The 24,368-nt window shown below is 38.6% G+C and overlaps 1 protein-coding gene across 1 annotated transcript in view; it reads right to left on the minus strand.

Moving 5' to 3' along the window:
- The window catches only part of EFNB2 (ephrin-B2), a 57,065-nt gene that overhangs the window by 9,015 nt on the left and 23,682 nt on the right, over positions 1–24,368 (minus strand). The window contains exon 2 of the mRNA XM_006894613.1: positions 16,315–16,598. Within this exon, the coding sequence (XP_006894675.1) occupies positions 16,315–16,598 (284 nt within the window). The remainder of the gene's footprint in view (positions 1–16,314; positions 16,599–24,368) is intronic.

The raw sequence follows: 24,368 nt of genomic DNA on the forward strand, positions 1-24,368 counted from the left end.
TACCCAATCATATATTGCTTTTAAACTGTTCTCTCCCTCATCTGCTTCAATGCAGTATACATAATTTATCCAATTTTTTTAATTTCTAGTTTCTTATAGTCCAATTTTGGGCAGGTGATACCCCCACCCACAGCCACATGCTGCATTTACTCAAAAATGTGTCCAAGTAATCTTAACATGTAAAGGACTTTTAAATACTTTAAGTTGCAATTTCTAATTTAATATACACAGACTATAAGACAGTAGGGAGCTATGGTGGCCGAGTGGGTGACAAGTGGGGCTGCCAACCCAAAAGCATGTGGTTCAAATCTACCAACTGCCCTGAGGAAGCAAGATAGGTAATCTGCTCCCATGTGATTTACAGCCTCTGAAAACCCCCTGGAGGGTCAGCTATGAGTCACTTTTGGTTCAATGATAATGAGCTTGGTTGTTAGGTTGGTTCAAACTCGTAGCTACCCTTGATTGGTTTTCCAAGGCTCCAAATGGGAGACTACCTCTCTTTCACATCTGAGTTAGCAGTGCAATTTGCTATGAAACTCTGCTACTGACTACGCCACCAGAGCAACCTCAATATTCAAGCTGTTGTTCTTTTGGTTTTTTAAAAAAGAGGATAGCTCTGGTGACCTAGTGGCAAGAAGCTGTGCTGCAATCCCAAAGGCACACAGCTTGAATCCACCAGCTGCTCCGTGGGAGAAGGATGAGCAATCTCCTCGCATGCGACTAACTGCTTCTGAAAACCCGCCAGAGGATCAGCTATGGGTCAGTTCCAACTCTACGGTACACACAACAACAAACTTTAAAATACTCTTGGATATTCTAGAAAGAGACAGATGCTATAAATTAGAGATGCTCTAAATAGTTACAGAAAACCCTGTCGGAAGGTATTTGTACCACTTGTAACTTCAGCTAAGCCTACAGATAGTAAACTCTATAGCCAGTACAATACAATTCTGATTAATATCAGCTCATCTGCTATTTGGTCCCCGAGTGAGAATTACAGTCATTCTCCTTTCCCTCTTCCCTATGACACACTCATCATCGAGTGTCATTCTAATTCTAGAGCACCTCCTGCCCCAGCAGTGGCCCAGCCAGAATGTTCTTCATAGCAAGCAACTGCTCTGATTGTGCCACTTGACTGGCACTGAACTCTAATATAAAAGCACAAGATTAATATTCTGTTTTCTGCAGCAACAGTCACAGCCACCAAGAAGTTTCTAAAGTTTTAGCAGCTGATTTTGAAGAGGGGTTGGGGGTGGGGGGAAGGGAGAGAAAACCAAACTGCTAATGCTAAGGAGTAAAAATCTATTTCTCTTCTAAGAGATAATGTTGCAATTATTTTTATTGTTGATTTGACTATATGACAAATTTTTAACTTCGAAAGGGAGAGAAAATAAATTGTTACTTCATTATGCATACTTTCCTTTGTATCTCTCCACCAGCATTACCTAATGCAGCCACATAGTATTGCTAAGTGGATGAAATAGCATTTAATCATTTAGAGATGGGGTGTGTGTTGTGTGAGGGAAATCATTGCTAATACCTAACTAAGCTTTTAGTGCCCAGACATTTTTCCTCCGTTGGCCTAGGGAAAAATAGACTTAATGAAATTAAAAATTACTAGAAAATTTCTCCATCTAGTTGGAAAATAGGGTTAATAAAGATACACATGCATTTTATGGCCTGCTTTTAAAAGCTTTTGCTAGGGGATCTAATTGCAAGCTCTAAGCATACTGAAATCACTATTCTCCCCTCCACCCCCACCCCCCATCTCCCCTTGCCAAGGCCTGATTTCCAAGGTTTGGAGATCACTGCTCAGCAAACATACAGAGAACCTTGAGTTCACACTGCCTAAATGTTCTCCAGCGCATCTGAAAATTACACAGCCAACATCTGAGGTTTCTCATTTATTTGCGTTCCAACTTATCAGCAGGTCTTACTCGCTGGGAATAGTACACTGGTTATCTGAGTAGGGAAAGAGAGAAATCATTGAGTAACACAGACAAAAGAGGGCAAGGAGATTTCTGGCTGTGCTTTCCAGACCGTCCCCTCAGTGAGGAAGTAATATTACATTTTAACTTGTCTTCATTTGATCGTTATTACTTTGTCCCCCAGGAAGCTACCCTGCTGTGCTGGATCTTGGCTGTTTGTCCTTCATCACATTGGTGATGTTGTGCTAGGCAACTGGAGAGTTTAAGTGCTGGATTTGGGCTGCTACATCGGTCTCATTCACAAAGAGATGAGGAATGAGGGCAGCATAGAAGAAAAAAAAATGTCCACAGACTAAAAGCACATATCCCTGTGGCAGGCAGTTTTGGGGTTATGATGGAGAGAAAGAAGCATCAGGATGTACCAGTATGGAATGCATTTCTAAATACTTGAAAACGTTCATTTATTAGGATGGGGTGGAGAAGTTGATGGATACTTGAGAGCAAATATTTCTATCTACTTCAAAGAAAGTCCACCAAAAAGAATTGGATAATAAGCACAGAGGGTCAGAAAAACCCAGAGTTCAATATTCAAGGAATAAGATCATCTAGTAAGAATATAAAGTTGTACTTAACATAATTGACTCTTATTTGATTATGAAACAAATGGGATTTTAATAAGATCTTCTATCAATATTACCCTCTACATGTACCATTCTTTTCCACCACATTATTACATGCTGGGCCTGCCAATTTGTGCTTTTCTAGGCCTCCTTTCCTACGCAGAAAAGAATAAACAAATCAGTGTCCTTAAGCTCCGCACAGACTTCTGAAGAACCAGGATCTGGCAAACTGAGGAATTAAAATAATCAGGAGAAAAACAAAGATATGAAATTAACATGGTACAATTTTATTTTGCCAAGGCTATCCAATTTGAGGTAGGTATATCCTGAAGTGAGCTATTTAAGTTAAAAACAAGAAGGCTTATTCAAATGTAATTACTTAAGACATAGTCATTTAACTCCCTGACATCAATTGAAATTCAAAATATATGATGCAAACTCAAAATGCATGCTCCAAAAACAAGGATCCAATTTCTAGAACTCAAATTAATGCAGGCAATGTGCAAAGCGCTGGGCATCAATGTTATCTTTAAGATGCTAACTTAAGAGAAATGTTTGAAACACATAAGCATTAAGATTCAACATGTGCCAGATGTAAATGCTTTTTGCTTAGGAACCAATTAATCCTTCTGAAATAGAAACACTTAGAAAACTTGCCAAAAGAAACAAAAAATTAATTTCTTCTAACGTCTTTATTTTTACGTATTTTCCTCTGTGGATTTACAGTGAAAGATGAAGCATGGACTTCATTATGACTTTCTAAGGGCCTTCCTAGTTCTCTTTGGCACCAGTATTGAAAAAGTTCAGCATTATTTTAATCACACAGCATTTCATCATACTTATATGTGATATGTATATATCTCAGTCTGCCATATTTCAAGAGGCAAAACGTTATAGAGTATTTATTTTTTTTAAATTTTTTTTCACTTTATTATTTTTGTGTGAGTGTACTGTCAAATCAGATCTGACTGGTATAGGAGATTGTCCCTCCTTCCCCGGCAGAGCATCTGGTGGATTCGAACCATACGCCTCTGGGATTGTAGTTGCAGCTCCTTGCCACTAGGCCACCAGAGTTCCCCTTAGAGTATTTCTTAAAATAGTTCATTTGGAAGTTAAAAAATGCAAAGGGATATATTGTCAAATAGACTTTTATATCCACCAAAGCTCTTTTTTAAAAAAAGTCAGTTGATGAAATAGCTCTCACTGACATGCAACTAACTTTTGTGTGTGTTGGAGTGAGGAAGACTAGGTTCTGTCATGTGCTAAAACACTACACAGTGATGGAGGATGTGTGTTTCTCACCCAAGGAAATAGCAGTCAGGTAAGATGTGAAAAATGTCTTGAATAAAAACTACCCTGCTATCACTGCGAAAAGCAGTAACTGCCTTTGCCTCGGTTGACTTTAACAAATAATATTAATTAGCTTCTTTACAACACAGGAAAAAATAAATTCTAAACTTGAGCAGCCATATTTTAGACTATCTTCCTATTTTCTAATATTAAAACATTACTAAAGACACCAAGTATCAAATATAAGAGAATGCTCTTGAATGCAGTGGTAGATTATTATTTTCTCAATTCCATCGTGCTCGTCACAAACCACAGGAGAGTCTAACAATTCAGAAATAAGAAAATGAGTTTTAAAAAAATGTAGCAAACAACCTTGACACAGTTCAGTACACTGATTTTTTTCTGTATGTTTAGTAAAAGAATCTAATGGCATACACTACTTTGCCACTTTCACTTGGCAAAAGGAGAATGGAGATCCAAGAGTTAGAATGTGTCAACACATAGATGAGACTCGGAGATGGAGGAAGGTGAACTGTTAGCATACCTAAAAGACAAGAATTCTATCATAACTAATTCATATTATCTTTTAAAAGTCATTAAAAACTATGTGTAAAGATCGGCAATCACTGAAAGATGCTAAGAACCATAGTAATCTTTGATAGTATGTTGTTGTTGTTGTTATGTGCCACCGAGTAGCTTTCAACTCATAGAGACCCTACGTACAAGAGCCTTAAACCCTGCTCTATTCTGTGCCAACCTCACCATTTCCGACACACCTACTCCTACTACCCCAAACACTGAATTGATCCATCTCATTGAGGGTCTTCCTTTCTTGCACTGTCCCTCCACTCTCCCAACCATGAAGTCCCTTCCCAAGGAATGGCCCCTCCTTGTGACATGCCCAGAGTATGTAAGATGAAGCTTCAGAATCCTTGACCCCAAGGAGTAGCCTGGCTTCACCCTCTCCAGGACAAACCTGTTTGTTCTCTTCAACACTCTTCTCCAGCATCCCGGCTCAAAGGCATCAATCAGTTCTCTTTCTATCATCTCTAGTCACTGTCCAGCTCTCCAACAAAATCTTTATAAATTACTGACTACATAAAATTAGAGAGATCCCTGTGGATTTACAAGGAAAGTCTGCACTAGACCCATCCAACACCAAGTGACTCAGAAATAAGGCCTGGCAATCTGCTTCTGTAAAATTTACAGCCAAGAAAATGCTATGAGAAGTTCTATTTAACACAAGGCATTACTATCAGTTAGAACTTCCTCTAGGGAATCAGAGTTTAGTTTCTTTATTATTTATTTTTCTCTTTTAGTTTTATATACAAACAGAATTAAAAAAAAAAAAAAAGATGAGACGGGAAAAGCAAAAGGAGAGAGAGAAAATAGTGTCTGTATAGGGAATGTGTTGTAGTTGAGTAACATCGAGTCAGAACTGACCCACAGCTGACCCATTGCTAGGTTTCGGAGACAGTAAATCACAAGCGTGGAGACTGCCAAGCTTTCTCCCACAGAGCATCTGGTGGATTCAAACTGTGTACCTTTCAGTTGGCTGCAATCTTTCTCTCTCTCTCTCCCTCCTTCCCTCCCCCCTGCCACTCCTCAAGGAGAAAAGTTCATCTCGGCTCAGTTCAGTATTCTGACACTTTCTTAAGAAAGATCAAACATCAGTACCAGCAATAAATTACCTATTCTACTATAGGCATGCTTAAATGCATGAGATTATTTATGGAGTAGTTTACTTTATTTCCTCTCAGAATATTCCATGCAACACCTTGATGTACTCATTTTTAAATTCTGTTCAGGAAAAAACACACACCTTTATAAATCTAAGATTTTATTGCTGAAAGTTAGGTTGATTTATATAGGTGCAAACTCTCATTAGATTAAAAAAAGTCTGACATGATTTCATAAAAAAAAAAGCTTTTCATCTAGTATGCTTTAAAGGAGTTTTTCTTACTGCAAAAGTGATTCAGTCACAAGTTAGCGAATGTGAACATAACAATCAATGGTGAAAGAAAAATGACTTTTGTTTATGAAAGTCAGTCTTAATGAGCATCAACACTCACGGGGAATTGTGTTTTCGAAGTAGGTGACTTCGGTAGTATTGGCTAAATGTACAACTTGGGGGGAGAAAAAGAATTCTGTTTTCAAAAGAGAAAACAGAATTTCCCATTGTCTATATTAACTTTGTTTGAGAATTCAAATGTTTTAAAATGAAACTTTGAGATCAAAAGATGATGACCTTATTATGAGAATATTCCAAATCATGAAAGCTATGTGCTTAAGTGACTTGTGTATAGCATATAATTCACTCCCTGCCACTGAATTTAATCATTAAAGTATCTTTGTGCAGATACGGAAATGTCCAGATAAGAAAGGGTCAGAGAGAAAAAGCTCCTATGGGGAGGCAGACACACCTCACAAGTCTCTCGTTTATTCTCCTGTCACTAATTGCATGCAATGATATTAATGACCCAGTAATCGTGAGATGAGTGGCAATGAGGTGGAAAACATCAATCTGAGGCAGAGTTCATCCCTAGGTGGTAGGATGTCACCATTAATGCCTGCTGACAGTTTAGACCATAACACTGCAGATGAGAGAATGTGCCGCTCTCATGGCCCAACAGTTAGGGTGGACATGACTGTATCAGCTCGGCCTACCATTCAGTTAGAGACCAGTCATCATCCCAATGAAACACCCCTATCTGAACTTACCCTAAAGATCAACCATAGGTTTTTCAGCGGAGATGCTCTATACTGTAAGGATCCAGGGCAATTTTTCATGTTTGCATCAATTAAAAAAACAAAAAAAAATTTTAAAATAACCCCTTCAACTTGATTTACTATCACATATAACAAACCCGGGCTATATTACTAAAGCAAAAATCCACCTTGCGCTGCATAACTGTCTTCTAGCAACATGCAGCCTGACTCCTCTATAATTTGATCAATTATGTTTCAGTCAGAGGTTCTGTCAATCAAACAACCAAGCAAACAAGAAACTGGAGGATTTGTACTTGACTAAGTAAATCGGAAATCTCATTGCCTGCAATTGTGTATCTGGATAGAGAGACTTCCATTTGTTAAAAAAGTTTTTTTACTACTTAGCAACTTTTATTGAAGAGGCTCAAAGAACTTGACAATGCTTTAAAAACACAAAGCAGCACAATCTTACTGGAATGGTGCTAAAGCCTTATAGATTGGTTTGTTTGTTCTTAAATGCCATGGAGTCGAACTTGCAGTTAACTATCCAGCAGGTTTTCAAAGGCTGTAAATTGCACAAGAGCAGATTGCTCATCCTTCCCCCGTGGAGCAGGGATGAGTTTGAACCGCCTGCCTCTGGACTGGCCATGCAACTGTTTACCTACCACCCCACCAGAGCTCCCTTGAGTCATCGATTAGTGTCTCTTTAAAAAAAAATTAAATAAAAATCCCCTTGCTAGCACAGTGGTTTACAGTAATCAACTATTACCCTAAAGGCAGATGGGTCAAACCTACCCAGCAGCTCCAAGGAAGAACGTTCTAGAGAAATGCTTTTGCAAAGACTACAATCATGCGATGCACTCCACAACACACAGGGTTGCCAGGTGGAATGACTCAAACAGATGAAGGTTTGGGTTCCCTGCTCTTCTTTAGCTGTATCTTTAAACAAGAAATAATTTAGAAAAGCTAACAAATTACTATTACAACCATTATTTCCCCACTATTTCTTCCTCCTTTCTCACTCCTCTTATATAATTTATACCTCTGAGGGGGTATATAACTGCGAGTTACTCATACTTTACATAATTATGGTGTGGCGTTAGTCCCAACACATGAGGATCTCTATGTCGTCACCAGCAGCACTTACATGTCGATCACAGGGCTGCTGATGTCCTATGCTAACAACACTGGCCTCAGCATCCAGTGGCTCAGGTTTGGGTGTTGGCTAACGTATTTTATGGCTATGTGAACTGTATGTACTAGGCTTTTCGTCCTTCACAGGATTAAGAATTATTCTACAAACAGTGTTTCAAGAATCCATAGTAAGACTCTGTATGTGAAAGCCCCATCACTTCCTTCAAACTCACTAACAAGTCAGAATCCACTCACAGTGAACCTTTCGGCAGGTTTTCAGGAGACCTGTAGATCAAATGGGAGGAGAGTGCCTATCTTTCTCCTGAGAAGCAGCTGGTGGATTTGAACTGCCAAAGAGAAGTGGTCACCTTTGATAAGAAGTACAACTAATTACAGAGCAGGCCACTGCTCAAAATATTCAAAATATAGGAGTTTTAATAGGAGATGTGTAACTCTTAAGAAATACATAAATTAGTTTCCTTGACTTTTTAAAAGTCTGTCTATGCCTTTGGCGACTTATAAAAGGGTTTCATTTTACTTTAAATTTTATTCTTCATGTTGAATATACAAATAATATTTAAGGGAACTCCCCCCCCACAGCCCCCTAGTGCTCATAACTAGGTCTTCCATCTACAGCCAATGATTCTGACTTCTAATGATCACAGGACAGATTCGAACTGCCCTACATTTCCCAGGCTGTAAATATTTATGGAGGCGGGCTGCTCCAATTCTGTCCTACAGACCAGGCAGTGGGTTTAAACTGCTGACCCTTGTGTAAGCAGCCAAGTGTCTAAACACTGTGTCTCCAGGCCTCCTATTAAGTCTCTAGTATTACTCAATTATTCATAATTCTATGTGAACTTAGTCCAAAAACAGCTACATGTACAGGTACTAGACCTATTACGATGTATGTTATGAAATATTAAGCACATTTTTTAGTCTGAATAATTCCTAAGTAATTCTTTTTCTCCCCCTTAGATAATCTCTCTCATGTCCCATCTGCTCTTACATTTATGTTGCATGTAAGTTTCTTTAGTCTTTTCCTGAGCTTTCAACAACTCATTTTCATAATCAAAGGAATCTTAATCTCTCCCTGATTAATCTGGGTATAAGTATGTGGTACTTGAAGAACTAACTCCGTCTAGCTGTAAGTGAGACTGTTGAGGTGACGGCATTTCTGTGAACAAAGAGTTTCAATCTGAAACAGCCTTATCCTCTTTGCATCTGAAACTGAATCATCTGAGACTAATATCTCAATGGCCTTGGCTCCATTAGGCCAGAGAGCCAGAGATTTCACAATATGATCTCAAATTAACTAGAAACCAGGGCAAGTGGGGAAAAGGATTATTATGTATTTGACAACTCCTCCCCTGTCCTTTCTTTGGGGTCTTATTCCTTATGTAGAGACTTAACTTCATGCATATTCAATTCAGCAAAGAATGTTACTGAAACACTCAGGCAGAACCTTCAATATAATCAGAAATTGACTTGAGGACTTTATATTTGGTTAGAACAAAGTAATAGAGATGGAGCCAATGCTTGTAATTATTAGGCTAATGAAATAATGTACTTTTCCAACTAGTCACAGTGACAAGACAATCTGGGAACACTTTTTTTTTAACCTCAATAACATTTATCCTGCACCAGGATGATGTTGAGGATTATCAATAAAAATGCAACATTGTCTTTGTGCAATAGAAAATTAAAAGGGAGTCCTGGCAAGACTAGTTAAATGGAAAGAGGGAAAAAATGATTATTATGTATTTGACAGCTCCTCCCCTGTCTGTCTCTTTTGGGTCTTACAAAGGGTCTGCTAACAAGCTTGGGCAACTCCAGGAACAAAAAGATACATAAATGCATGTTTCTTGGTAAGGAAAGCCCAAGGACAAAAGAACTTTTGTAACACCCAAAGAAGGACAATCTTATAATTAAGTTATGCAGCATTACTGAAACTTGTAAATTCTCTGGAGTTTTATTTTATGGCTGGTTTTCAAATAAATTATACTTTTTGAATCTGTCTTCCCAGCATGCAGTAAAGCATACCTTTGTCTTAGTTTCTGACTCACACTTTCTCCACTGCTCCAAAGTTAACTCTTGGTTGTACTTGGTGCTGACCTTGGAAGGAGCACTTCACACACTTAGCATTTTATGTCCCCATATAAGACACATCAACCCCTACAGCGGATACTATCACTGTGCCATTTTACAGTGAAAGAGGATGGGGCAGAGACTGGGCAAACTGCTCTTCTAAAACACACACACACACACACACACACACACACACACACACACCCCTCAACGCAGAGTCAGAACCAACTCATAGCAGATCCTCAAGTAGGTTTACAGAGGTTGTAAAGGGCACAGTGGAGAAGATTGCCTACCTTTCTTCCTAGAGCCGCTGGTGGATTTGAACTTCCAAAGAGGTACAACCTTTAGGCTAGCAGTGCAACTCTCTCCCCACTAAATTACCAGAGATTAGATCTCTGGAAACCTGGTGGTTGCTATTAAGACCACTAATAAACTCAGATCTGTGAGACCCATCTACCACAATGCCCATCTATTGCCTAAGTTGGGAGAAAGACAGAAGTCTCCTCCCTTGTGATTTACAGCCCTGGAAATTCAATTGAGGGTGAGTCAGTTCGGACTGTACCACAGCATATTTGTGTTTAGGTATTTTTCTTTCCCTAGGTGGTATGTACATATATAACCTTCCAACCTCAGCTATGCAATTATCCTGGCAGGACTTTGATAAAATTCTATAACAAAGATGGCAGTTGTAAAAGAGTATTAAAATGCTTGAATTCAGCAACCTCACCAAAGTAATCAATTTATATCCTTATGTCTATGTGAGAGGAGATAATTAACATGGTGATGTTGACAGATGACTAAACTTGATTGTATTTAATGATGGGAAATGCAGATTTTACCACATTTACCCAAATAAAATTCATTCAGCAAATAAAAAGCATTTCACAGGGACTTTATATTCTTTTATACGCAAAAGAAAACCTATATCAAAAAGACATTTGCCAGGTATCACAACTGCTAAAAAACTTGACCAACTCACTGGCGTTGAGAGTGGGTTCCAATGCACAGCAACCCGAGATGGCACAGCATAGGGCAAGTTTAAATCTGTTGTTTTTAGGGTGGCTAGGGGTTGTAGTTGACACCACAGCACCTAACAACAATGTGGAAAAGAACAGAGGTGCTACCCTCACAGGTTCTAAGTCTGTAGTATTTATGGAGGCTAACTGTGGCTGCTAGGTTTTAATTACTGTCCTTGAGGTTAACAGACAAGTAAGTGGTGTTTTAAACACAATACCAGCAGGCTTCCTATCATGTTAGGGAATGAGATACACTGCATTAAGTATATTCTAGCACCTTTTGCCATATAAACTCCCCAAAAGTAATCAAAAGAGGGTAGGGATGTGTATATACTTAACAAAAATACAGATAATAAGACACATTTGCTACTCTGTTTTGATTCTTTAAGAAAATGTCTCACTGCATTTATGAGAACATTTTTATTTCTCTTGCCATTTCTCATGGATACAGAGCACATTCCTAAAAAAAAATAATAGTAAAGCTAACTACAGACTCTTCCAAATTTATTTATATACATACATAGCCATAGCCACTGTGTGAGGGAATGAAACTAATGTGGTCCTAAGAAATAGTAAGTTCAGTGACATTCAAGTTAGTCACATTCCACAGAAGGATGTGAAGTGATTGGATAGCTTGGAGAAGGACCCCTCTGAACACTGCAGGATTATAACATAGAACAACTTTAAACCAATCAATTTTTAGAAATGGTGACTTTCAGATTATGCTCCAAGACTATTTCTTGGCTGTCTCTACCACAGATTTGCAGCAAACAATGCAAAAGCCACATAAAGCTCACTTGGGCGGTACTCACAGAGGACAGCTTTCTTTTTCTAACAGCTGAGCCTTGGCCAACATTCATTTAAAAAGTCTCTGCACAATAGAAGTCATTTTCCATCTCTGACTCACATTCTTTTTTGTGGTGTGACTAAAACCTCTCTGTAGGTATTTTGCAAGGTTTTATGCTAAGGTTGGATAGCCTACCCACAGAACCTTCATACACATGGATGTTGCATAGGGTTAACACATCAAAATCTCTGTGATCTATTCAGCTCAGGTTTGTCCCTACTAAAAAGAAATTGTAAACCACGCCACAGAGAGTGCTCGAAAGAAAACTTCGAGATACAGATATCTCTGAATGAAGGTTGGGAACACAGTTACAAATGCTTTCCCAGTACAAATCAGTGTGCTATCATGTCTCAGACAGAGCCCCCTTGAAAATGGGCAACATCTGAACAGGTATTTTATAACTCAATTTTTTTCCTTAAAGTAATAATAAAACAACTATAGGTTACCTATAATATTGACTATGTTTTAAGGCAATTTGAGATCTGAATGTAATGGGGAACAGAGGCCTTTTTTTTTCAGACCTAACTATCTTAACTTCTTCCTCTCTGGATCATTTGAAAATGATGAGATTTTTTTTAAATGCAAATCAGGCCTAGAGCTAATTACTAAAATAGGTCACTTGAAAAAGTCAATTCTAAACATTAAGAAGACCCATATATGTCATTTTGCCACATGTCAAAGCAAATAATCATCTGCGAAAAGAATTAATGGGGATGCATATCATTTTGTCATCTTACTTCCTAATGGAATTTAATGGGTACTTGGTAGGTTTAAAAATTAAATTGCAATTAAAAAGTAATATATACTTAAAAAATGGGGGAAAAAAGTAATAGTGATGAATGTATTTTAAATCTTGTAATGCTACAAATCCAGTTCAATGTCTTCAAGAGAAATTTACAATAAATTCTGTCCATCTCAATTGTCAGAAAAAAGTGATACTAGTAAGAGACTTTTAAGAAATGTATGGATAAATAAAAAAATCACTTCAGACCAGAGAAACCTCAATCATTAGCCAGAAACACAATGACAAAAGTACTTTTTAAAGAAAGAAATGAAGGTTCAAAGGAAGCAGGCCAGGCTCTGACCATATGTCTACATAAGAATCGCCCAGGGTTTTGTCAAAATGTAGATTCTAATTCAGAATATCTAGGGTCAAAACATCAAAACTCATTGTTGGCCAAGTCAGAATCTACTCATAGGTGATACTCTGTGTGGTCTATCAGAGGCTGTAAATCACACTGCAGGAGATTTCTCCCATCTTTCTCCCTCTGATTAGCAGAGGGATTTGAACTGCTTGCCTTTAGGTTGACAGCATAACTTCCCATGCACTAGGCCACCAGAGTTCCTTATATCTAGGTTAGAAAGGCAGAGTCTCAGCAAAAAATCCTGAAATAAAGAGTGGCTTTCTCATCTAGATCAGGCAACAGGACTAGAATTCAGAACATTTGACTCCCAGTCCAGAACTCTCCAAACACTTTCAATAGAGGGAATAACCCACTATCATTCGATCCACTGGCAATCTGGATTGTCCCCTACATAGTAATCAACCACTGTTCTTAACTATGATTTGTCTTTCTCCTTCCAATGGAAAGAAACCAGCACATAGTGTTTTTAAAACTGAAACTCTTGGTTATGAAGTTATTGACCAACTGGATACTAAGATGTAGTGTTAAACATGTAACATACACTGTAACAACTGCTGTCAATTAGCTTCCTACACCCTGAGACCTTTCATCTGATTTCCTAGACTGTAAATCTATAGAAGAAAAAATTGTCCACTCAGGAGAACCTAGTAGATTCAAACTGCTGACTTTTAGCTTTGCCCAACACATGTCACTAGGCACTATGTAACCAGGGCTCCTTAGCAATTCAAAGTCAGTCAACTGTTTGAAGTGTTCTTCCCATCATGCTATCTACTATGGTGCTTCTTTATGAATCTGCCAACATCAAAATCACTACATTAAAAAAAATTTTTTTTCTTTTCAAGAAATGAGAGTGCAGTGTGTGATCTGTGTGTGAGAAAGGCGAATGTGGATCTGGGTTACCATTTGGTATTGAAAGCAATGACTGTTAAAAATCTATTAGCTGTTTTAACACCTAAGTATTTTGGAAGGATCTGCAGGAAGTCAATATTCATTTTTAACTTTAACATTAAAATTTGTTTGTCTCATTTTCCATTTCCTTTTGAGCAACATCTGTATATTGATGAGCTCTGTTTGCTACAGGGTAAGTGAAAATCTGGGTCCTAAACTCTCCCCTGTATCTGAAATGCCTTCCTATTTCTGTAAAGAAGTGAGCAAGCCTTTCAAGTCTCTGTTGAAAGTCTCAGTGGGCTTCCTGACTAACATCTGAGGCCTGGGCCCCTCACCCCATCTGCAACCACCACCCAACCAGCAATGTGCAAACAGCCCCTTATTGTTTCAAACTTGAAACTCTGAACTTTATTGTAAGAAAGAAGCTTTTATCTCAGGCTTTTCTATGCATTTGTACTCATGACTCTAAACACAATCTATAGCCTGGGATATATCAGTGACCTAAGAACATATCTGTTAATAGGATACAATGATACTTTTTTTATAAAAAGAAAAATATCGCATCTACTCTGTACATGAAAATCATAAAGTAAATGAGGTCCCTAAATATAAATGTGCTGATAAAATGCAATATTAAATGCTCATTACGTTCAACAAAAAGGTGTTAGCAAACTATTTTTGTATATTACTCAGATTATTGTCTGAATCTTTACTGAAATTTTACTTGTATTCAGTGGAACCTAGGATACACAAAATGAAATTATGTATTAGAATTACCAAGTAAGAGGTAGAAAATCTGTTGAGACCTGTTGACTTAATACCACGGAAGAGCCCATCAGTGGGCTGAGGCTTCCTCCACGGTTTTAGCAGCATAAACATAACACTACAGGTGCGTCTGATCCTGTACAGTGCCTATGTGCCAGGTATGTTCCTCTGTCTTTATCTCAACTCCACCTAGGTGCATTATCCATCTCAATAAATTCATCTGAGGCAAGTTTCTTTTTCCTCTAAGCATAATGCTAATCATTAGAATACAAGTCTTATACAAATATTCTTAAAATATATACACAGAATTAAGTTTTAGAAAACTGAAGGTAGCCATGATGGCATTACGCAAACTTTACTGGGCTGTTGGCCAAAGGCCAGCGTTGGAACTCATCAGCTACTCCATGGGATAGAGATAGGCAGTCTTCTCCTAAACAAATGTATTGCCTTGGAAACCTGATGGAGGGTCACTATGACCTAAATCTGCTCCACAGAGGTGGGGTTTTTTTTGTATTTTAACCAGCAATTATTTCATATTTCCAAGGATTTCACTATTGTTTTGTACTCTTTACTATCCTTTTAATTTTTATGGTAATATTCCTTGAAATGTAAAATTCACCACTTCCTCTTTTCCGTTGTCACTTATTTTTTCTTGGTAAGCCCCTCTCTGCATATCAAGTTAGCTTAAAAAAAATAGGTGTGTGGTCTCTGTGACATTTCAGGTTTGCAGCAAAAGGCAACAAGGTAATTTGATGGCTCTGATGATCTGTTTTAATTACTAAGGCAGTTTAAAAAAAGTAATATATTATTGGGTACTAACATAAGCATTCAGTGAATTATTGATTTTCTGCTCCAAACAGCAGCTTAGCATGTTGAAAAGGCAGAGTTTCAATTTAAACACCAAGAGGTCATGGGACTCTTGCCAGCAGATAGCAGATCTGTGTTGCCTAAAGAACTGAAGTCTGCAGTAACAAATAAAGGAATCTCTAGCAGTGCTTGAATGATATGAACAGCGAGCGGTCTAAGTCACCCAGATGGGTTTTGACAACACCCCATGGTCCCAGGAATGATGTGAGCTTCCTGTCAGCTCTGTCTCTTCCTGGAGTCAGCACAGGATGGGCACACAGTAGGCATGGTATGTATGCCTGGCATGTGTATCAGGTGACATCCGGCCTCAGGTGTTAAGACTAGCTCAGGTTAGCTGGGAACATGACCTAAAGGAAGCACAGCCTTTGCTTTTGAAACAATATATTAAATTATTAAATGGCTAAAGAGAGAAAAAAAGAATACTGAGCAAACTTAAATTTTGTCTTATTCCAAATTTGATTTTAATAGGACTGAGACCACATAATACTGCAGTTTGTCTGTAATCCCTACTCTGGCACTTTGAACTCTATATTCTGTGGACTGAGAACCTCCTGAGGAAAATGTATTGCATACCATCTTGCTCCCTGTTTAATCTCTAGCATTTATACATTGTGGAACAGAGTAAATACAAAATGAATGAGTGAATGGATGGATGGATGAAGAGAAAAGTCATTGCACAAGATTTACCTATCAAAATCTCACCAATGCTCCTTAAAAATGGCTTTGTCACTGGAAATGCTGAGTATATTCATATATATCCATTTACTTCAAACACTATATAGGCTCTAGCAGGTTTTTCCCCCTTTGGGGTGCTCACATATAACCAATATTGTTAGTACAGGGTCACAAATTCAATGATGGTTTCTTGGGAAAAAAAGAAAAGGTGAACAATTGCTCAGCAAGGATTCTTACCAAATGTTTTACAACAATAATAATTTTAAAAGAAACAAAAATAGATACAAACCTATTTACCTTATCTTAACTTCTATTTTTAAAAAAATCAAGAGTTATACTTACATATAATGTAATAATCTTTGTTCTTCTGAAATTCTAGACCCCAGAGGTTAGGGCTGAATTCTTGAAACTTGATAGTGAACTTTACATCTTGGTCTGGTCTGGCACAGTTGAGTAGAGGGGTATTTTCCTTCTTAATAGTGCATCTGTCTGCTTGGTCTTTATCGACCATATAAACTTTATAATATTCATACTGGCCAAGAGTTTTAGAGTCCACTTTAGGGCAAATAATATCCAATTTGTCTCCTATTTGAGGGTATAGTACCAGTCCTTGTCCAGGTAGAAATCTAAAAGCATAAAAAAATAAAAGCTATTGAGTTGATAAAAACAGTGTTAATGATATTTACAATGTAGCTAGACATCAATAATCCTAAAATACATTTTTTTAAGATCCACAATATTATTTATAACAAGTATCTCAGGTCAGACCAATATGGGATGGCTGTATTTAAGGAATTAAGCTTTAAAGGAAAGGAAACCACTCTCTTTAAGCAATAGGATCAGCCAACCTGCTGACATGCCTTTACCACCCCCTCACCTGTAATATTTCAGTACTCCTTTGTGTAACTTTACAATAACTTTTCCTCTACGGTGAGTCATACCTTCCCACCTGTTTGTTATTTTTTAACCATTGGCAGCTACAGTTTATTGGGCATGCCACACCGCGATTTCATCAATTTGAGGGAACAGTAGATGCTCTAATACTTTGTTGTCTTGTTATTTTCCATTTGCTGTTGATGTTAATTAACAGACAAGTTTCATCAAGAATGTTTCAAATTACTTATCATAATTAGTCAGTCACTGATCAAACAATGGTTTTTTTTTATTACAGAGAACAAAAGAAATGTCTTACAAACCCATAAAAGATAACCAGAAATAATTAGTTGTAGTATTGATTCAGCTGCAAAGTGAAAAGTCCTCCATTTGCAAGGACAACAACTACTGTCCTTACTCTACAAACCTTTTTTTTCCCTCCCTTGAGATGCATTTGCTCCAATTAATTCGCAGAAGCAAATCTTTAGAACTAAGACTACTGATACAATATCCCTCTAATGCTTACAGCTAAAAAGCTTCCCTCCCCGCCCCTTTTTCTCTTTCTTGCTAGCCATGCTGCTGAAAGATCTTTCTTAATGGGGAGTTTCTCTGGGAAACTGAAACAAGAGCTTCCTAATGAACATCCTTCTACAAGTGCTAACACTAACTACACACTTAGAAACCCCAGCTCATTCGTAAGCCGCCAAGCCTGTGGGCTCATTAAAATATTAAAGCCCGAGAACAAAGCATTGCGTTTGAATCCTTCCAATCCAATTCTTTATTTCACCAGAGGAACCCACCAGCCATGAATAGTAGTGAATTAGAGAGTCCTAACTCACTAATGGAAAGAAAGACAGGACGCTGGGCCACCCTCAATATCAAATCCACACTGAAGGGACAGCTAGTGACTTACACAACAGGATCTGCGCAGTCCTATGTAGTATATAGCTTCATATTTTTAAAATGACTCTCTAAGGTAGGAAAAACGCATAGTTGCTGACAGTGGCACTTCACGCTTGGAAATGCATTATTTATAGCCATAAAATGAGGGGCCAATCCTTTTCTTCATGGAAACCTTTTAGCAAAAACTCATCATCATCATCCTCCTCCTCCAAATACAAAACCCAACCAATTCAGAAAATGCAAAATACTTCTGTGAAGAAAAACTCAAAACAAGTACATTCCTTGGTAACAAAGACAATTTTAAAACCACCGTGTGTGAACACACTTGGATAATTCCCTAAAGCTATGATCACCATGCATTTAGTAACTACCTCTCTGTGGGCTCTCCCATTTCTACAGTTTTCTTGTGAGAAACTTCTAAAATTCATCCTCAGTGAACAGAAGGGCTTCCCAGGTGTACTTCTCTTAGCCTTTGGATCCCAGTGTATCTATCATCCTTGTGCATAAAATACCAAGGACCCATCTACACTGAGCTTTCCCCTCAATTCTTGTTTCTCATGTGGCCAACTGAAGCTGAGCTCTGTCTGGATAAGAGTGGTGCTTGCTTCTAAAAGCCCCAGTGATTCTGATGTGTGGCTGTGGCTGAGAGCAGGCAGGATGCGTGGCAGTCAGCACAAATTAAGTACAGGGAGTAAATTGCTCATCTTCCTGACACATCCTTTTTCTCATGTCTTACTCCTTGACCTTTTTAGGAAATCTCCACTACCTAAGACTGCCAGAGGCCCATCCCTGCCTGGGTTTCCCCACCCAGCTGACCTTCCAACTATTCAGTATCAGTAAAGCTGCTTCTAGTGGCTAACACTGGGCAAACACCATATACATTTTAGTTACTTTTAGAAAAATTCCTAAATCACAACTGAAGTCTGTAGTCCATACTTAACTCCTACCAAAGAATTCCTTTTCACTTGAGCCATTTGCTCACTTCCCTAGTTGCTTGTCCAGGAAACTGACACCAAGATCCTAACTGAGCTAGATGTACCCCACTTGCCTGTCCACTCATTCAATTCCTTAAGGAAATCCATTGTCCTCCATCTCCTATGCAGGCTCCTTTTTATTCAGCCAATTTTGTGTACATCTCAGAATTCTTCCCATATCACACCCTATGTCTAAATATTGGCTCACTCTTTATTCATGAAAATGCTCCTGATAGCCTATTTCCTGGATGAAGAGGAGGGTTTTTTTGGGGGGAGGGGCTTTACTTAACTGAAGACTCACTGGAGATTCCTCCCACCCACATAAGTAACTCCTCATGACTCTCTCTTCACTCACAAAGCTGAGTTAGATCTTTTGTCAGCACTAATGGGGCGAGGTCAAGACATGACACATTAGCTATTCTGGCTGTAAGGAGCCCCACATTTTTAAACATATATCCAGAAGACACAAGGCACATAATTAAATAAGCCTATAACTCATTCTGCAAACAAAACAGATCTTGATGTAAAGTTTATTCACTGTACGAAATCCAAATTTGATCTACACTGTTTGTAAAGTCATCTATAAATGTCTGCAACAGAGAACTGATGTGGTGGCAGGGGTGGGGATAACCCATGAGATGACATACTTACAATGCTCAGGAAAAAAGAAAACCTCCTAGTAGTCATAATGTTTCTAAATGTGCTAGTTCACTTTTCAGACTATATTATAAGAGGAAAAATATTCTTCTTATACAAGGAAAAACTAATCGTCTGCACAGTATGTTTTAAAAACTATTACTTCTTTATACGAATTGACACAAAAGGAAAAAGACTCAATATTCAACTGCTTTTGAGGTTGTTTTCTTTTTGTTTGTGCATTTTAATATGGATAATAACCCTCTCCAGAGTACTGAAGAACAACAATGTCAGTCTGGAGACTAAGGTGCACCTGATTTAGGCCATAGTCTTTGTGATTACTTGCTATGAACAAGAAAGCCGGACAATGACTAGGATGATAGAGAACTGATGCCTTTGAGTTGTGGTGCTGGAGAAGAGTGTTGAATATACATACCATTGATTGCCAGAAAAACAAACAGTCTTGTCCTGGAGAGGGTGAAACCAGGCTGCTCCTTGGAGGCAAGGATTCTGAATCTTCATCTGACATGCTTTGGACATGTTGCAATCCTTGGAGAGGGACATTGTGCTTGGAAGGGTGGAGGGAAAGTGCAGGAGAGGAAGACTCTCTATGAGATGGATTGATTCTGTGATGGGTGTAATGAGGGTAGGTGAGTCAGAGACAATTAGGCTAGCACAGGATAGAGCTTTCAGGGCTACTGTATACACAGGGTTGCTATGAGTCACAACCTATTCAACAGCACATAACAACAACAATAACGCAATAACTCTTTGGAGGGTCAGTTATGGATTGGTTCTGACTCAATGGTATACAACAACAATAACAACTATACATCAATAGCAGACCAATTACTTTAATTGATGAGATGATAATTTTCAGTAGAAAAAGTAAATGGATGAGCTGAGAGTCCAAATGACAGATTTCTGGTATAACTCACCACTAACAAGGACAAAGCTCAAACGTGTTGCAGTCGAGTCAATTCTATTCCTTAGTGGTCCATGTGTTACAGAGTACTATTTCTCCATGGGGATTTCCTGACCGTCACCTTTATAGAAGAAGACTGCCAAGCCTGCCTACACTACCACTGCACGTAGGAAGCTCTAGGGGTAAATAAAGCAAGCCGTGCTGAATCCACCAGCAACAACCCAGCAGAAAGATGGGCAATCTTCTCCCTTTCAGTTTACAGTTTCAGAAACCTACCAGAGGGTCAGCTACGAGTTGGTTCCACTTATTCAATGGCAACGACTTTTGACTGTGACCACAGCATTTAGTCTTAGGCCTCTGCAGTACAGCCACAGAAACCCCTGCTGCCTTTCTCCAATTTTTACTAAGGCAACATGGAGGCATACTAGAGTAAGAACAGTGTAACAATGAAAACAACTTCTTTCGCATCAGTAACTCTAAGTGACAGGAAAGTGTAACTCCTGATGATTAGGTGTTTCCAATCCAGCTCCTTGAGAGCAAGGCAGATAACCCATATCTATATCTACCTGATTGAATATTTAACAGAATGTCAGCCAGGTGACTGACAGATAGTAGATGCTGAATAAATGCTGGATTAGCTTCTCTCATCATGTCTTCTGACTCAGTGACCCTCTATCAAGTTTCTGAGGCTTAAATCTTTATCGGAGGAGACTGCGTAGCTTTCTCCCATGGAGCACTCTGCTGGATTCGAACTACCTACATTGCGATTAAGTAGCCCAATACATTATGTATTACCTAACCAGGGGTCCTTATTATATTAGTTGGAAAAAGCATGAATGAACACATGCAAATTTTTAAATGCATGGCAATGAACACTTTCCAGGACCATGAATAATAAAGTCACGGCTGTTTGGAATGTTTACTCTTTGCTGAGCACTGTTCAAAGTACCTTCCTACATTATCTTTATTTTAGCACTACACTAATATATACACAGAAAACAGGTGCAGATAGTTGCCCAAAAAGGGAAATGCCAGAAAAATCTCCCCTTACTCTGCACTCTTTTCAGAACTCACTGTATCACATTAAAGCATAGAACTACATTTTTTTCCAAATATTGAGCTTCCAAAATATCTTGAGCTTTTCCATTGATAATCTAGAAAATTAAGGAAGCTCAAGAGAAAAGCAAGGCACCATGCAGTCACTTGGAGAGCCACAGAGGGCTGAGAGCCAGCCAAGCCCACATGAGTTGTGTCTAAAGCAGGAAGCCTTCTTTTGAGGTGGTCAGCTGGGACCACAGCTCTTCATGGCTAACACCTGGTGTCCAGGCTTCATCTCAGGAGGCCAAGCACCAAAAAGTGAGGACAAGACAAACAACTAAATGCAATTTATGTTTTAAATTGCATATAGACTCTAGAAAATGTTCTGAGAAGAGCAGAATGTACATACAAAGAAAAAGGAATCTATTTCTTAATTTTTTTTTTTTTTTTACCTTGAAAGCCTTGTACGTCATAATCCAGCTGATAGTAACCAAAACAAAGAGAAACTCTACAGGCTAGAGCAGACTGGCCACATAATGTTCCCAAAGCTGCAATTCTTATAGATGTCATCTGTACAGAGCAGCTGGTGGGTTCAACTAGTCACCCATTTTGTAGAAAATTTCACGAGGTTTTTTCAGTGCTGCATAATATTCCACGTTGTGAATATACCAGAGCTTCTCTATCCATTCATTTGTTGATGGGCACTTGGGTTGTTTCCAATTCTTTACTGTTTTGAACAAGGCAGCAATATCCATGGGTGTGCAAAAATTGCCATTTTTAACAATATAACATTTTAACAACTTTCAGTCTCTGAAAAAAGCCTTATTTAGATCTTTTTACATTTCTCTCATCAGTAGTTTGTAGTGATAAAATTTTCTCAATTGGACCAATATGCAACATCATTACAAATAGAGTAAAGATTTAAGTTGTCAATGTTAGCAGCCAAGTGTTTTTTAACCAATCTGCCAAAAGGGCCTCTTTATTTTTTCTCTTCTTGTTGTGTACCATTGAATTGGATCTGGCACACGAGGAGATTGCCCTCCTTCTCGAGGAGAACAGTTTCTTGCCACTAGGCCACCAGAGCTCCCCTCCAACAGGGCTTCTGGATAAACACTTACCTCACAGCTGACCTCCAGTGGATTTTGGTCGTGGTAAATTGCACTAGAGGAGATGGCCCAGATTTTTCCCACACAAGTTAGCTGATGGATCAGATTCACCACACAGACCCTGCCTTTGATTGATGGCATGCACTAGAGATGTTAACAAATCAGATTACATAGCATAGTTATGACATGTATATCTTATAATAATCAGTTTATGTATTCCATATTGAATTTTGAAGTATATTTAAAAAGAGGACTATGTTGGTGACTAATTTTATATTATTAAACTGACTCTTCAAGTTACAGAAAGCTCTGTGGCTTAGCGGTAAGGAACTGAATTGCCAACACAAAGGTGCACAGTGTGAATCTACCTACTGCTCTGTGGAAGAAAGAAGGGCAATGAACTCCTGTGCTCCTTACTGTCTCTTAAAACCCACTGGTAGATCAGCAATGGATTGGTTCTGACTCCGTGGTACAAAACAATAATAATCCATGTTAGAGGGGGCTCCAATGGCATTGTCCATAGACAGCTGAACAGTTAATGCCTGGCAGTTTGAATCTACCAGCAGCTCTGAGGGAGAAACATGGGTAATCTCCTCCTGTGTAATTTACAGCCTCTGAAAACCCACGAGAGGGTCAGCTATGAGTCAATTCCAGCTCGATAGCAATGAGTGACTATGATCCACGTTGCTGCTGTAGCTACTATCGAGTCAGCTCCCATCTGAGGGGGAGCCCGTATGCTACAGGTTAGCACGAATCCACAGGGTTTCCTGGCTGTCATCTTTACAGAAGCAGAGCCCAAGGCCCTTCCTTCACAGTGCTGCTGAGTGGGTTCCAGCCACCAACCCTCAGATTGGCAGCCAATAACCAACTGCTTACACCCATCAAGCCTCCTTGGCTAACAGTAGTGGATGTCAAATGTAGATTCCCACCCCTGGTAAACGTTAAAATAACAATATTCATCTTGTAACCTTAAATAACACAGCAGGAACCCTACACAAAAATACAACCACACTGGAGTGAGGTCATTCTTATTGTATTTCACCCAAACAGAAAGTAGTTAGAGGAACCATTTAATAATGTCTACTGATTTTTTAATCCAAAATAGAAAACAAAAAAAGAACAACAGTGATTCATGTCCTATACAGGAGAGACAAGTCACAGGCAGGCCAGTTCCCAGAAGGGCAATTCCTCTCCTCTCTTCCTGGGATATGGGATCTTGCTCCCTCCCCTTCAGCAGAGTCTCAGGGCTCAGAGAGCAGGGTTAGAGGACAGTTTCTAGGACAACAGTATTGTGACTTCCTGCACTCTCACTGGAGGGTCTCCCAGGAAGCCACAGTACGAAGCGACCAGGATGCAGGATGAGATGGGCTGCACATGTTCAGTAGAAATAAGCAACTCCTATGGGATTCCCCAATGAATCATCATCCCAAAGCAAAACAATAGATAACACAACTTTAAATCAGATATTGAGACAATAAAACCCGGAGTGAAATGGAAACCCTAAAATAGATGCCTGTTAAGAAAATGCCTCAAGTGAACAAACTTGACATTAAAAGCTAATTTTAGTTTTTAAATACCTATAGAATCTAACTCATTTTAAAGAGTATTCTCTACACTAAAGCCTAAACCTTTCATATGGAACATGTATAAATCTAAAGATCTAACTAGGCATTAATATTTAATAATGTAAATTAGACATTTAATCATCTAAATTAGATATTTTCAGGTCTTATTCATAACTGTAGGAACTTTTCCTAGTTGCTGTGTGATTCTCTCTATTCTTTCTTGTTAACAAGACAGAACATAACAGAATTACTGAAAGCTAGCACAAAGTTTTGATCCAAACTATGAAAGTAAACTTGTTCAATATAACGGCATGGTCGTTTAAAGCCTTGTCTTAGCATTTAGGGCTCAAGGTTTAGTGACACCACATGTGATTTT

This window comes from Elephantulus edwardii, unplaced genomic scaffold (genome assembly GCF_000299155.1).
Source record: "Elephantulus edwardii isolate Elephantulus edwardi_28Jun2011 unplaced genomic scaffold, EleEdw1.0 scaffold00147, whole genome shotgun sequence".
NCBI classification, from domain to species: domain Eukaryota; kingdom Metazoa; phylum Chordata; class Mammalia; order Macroscelidea; family Macroscelididae; genus Elephantulus; species Elephantulus edwardii.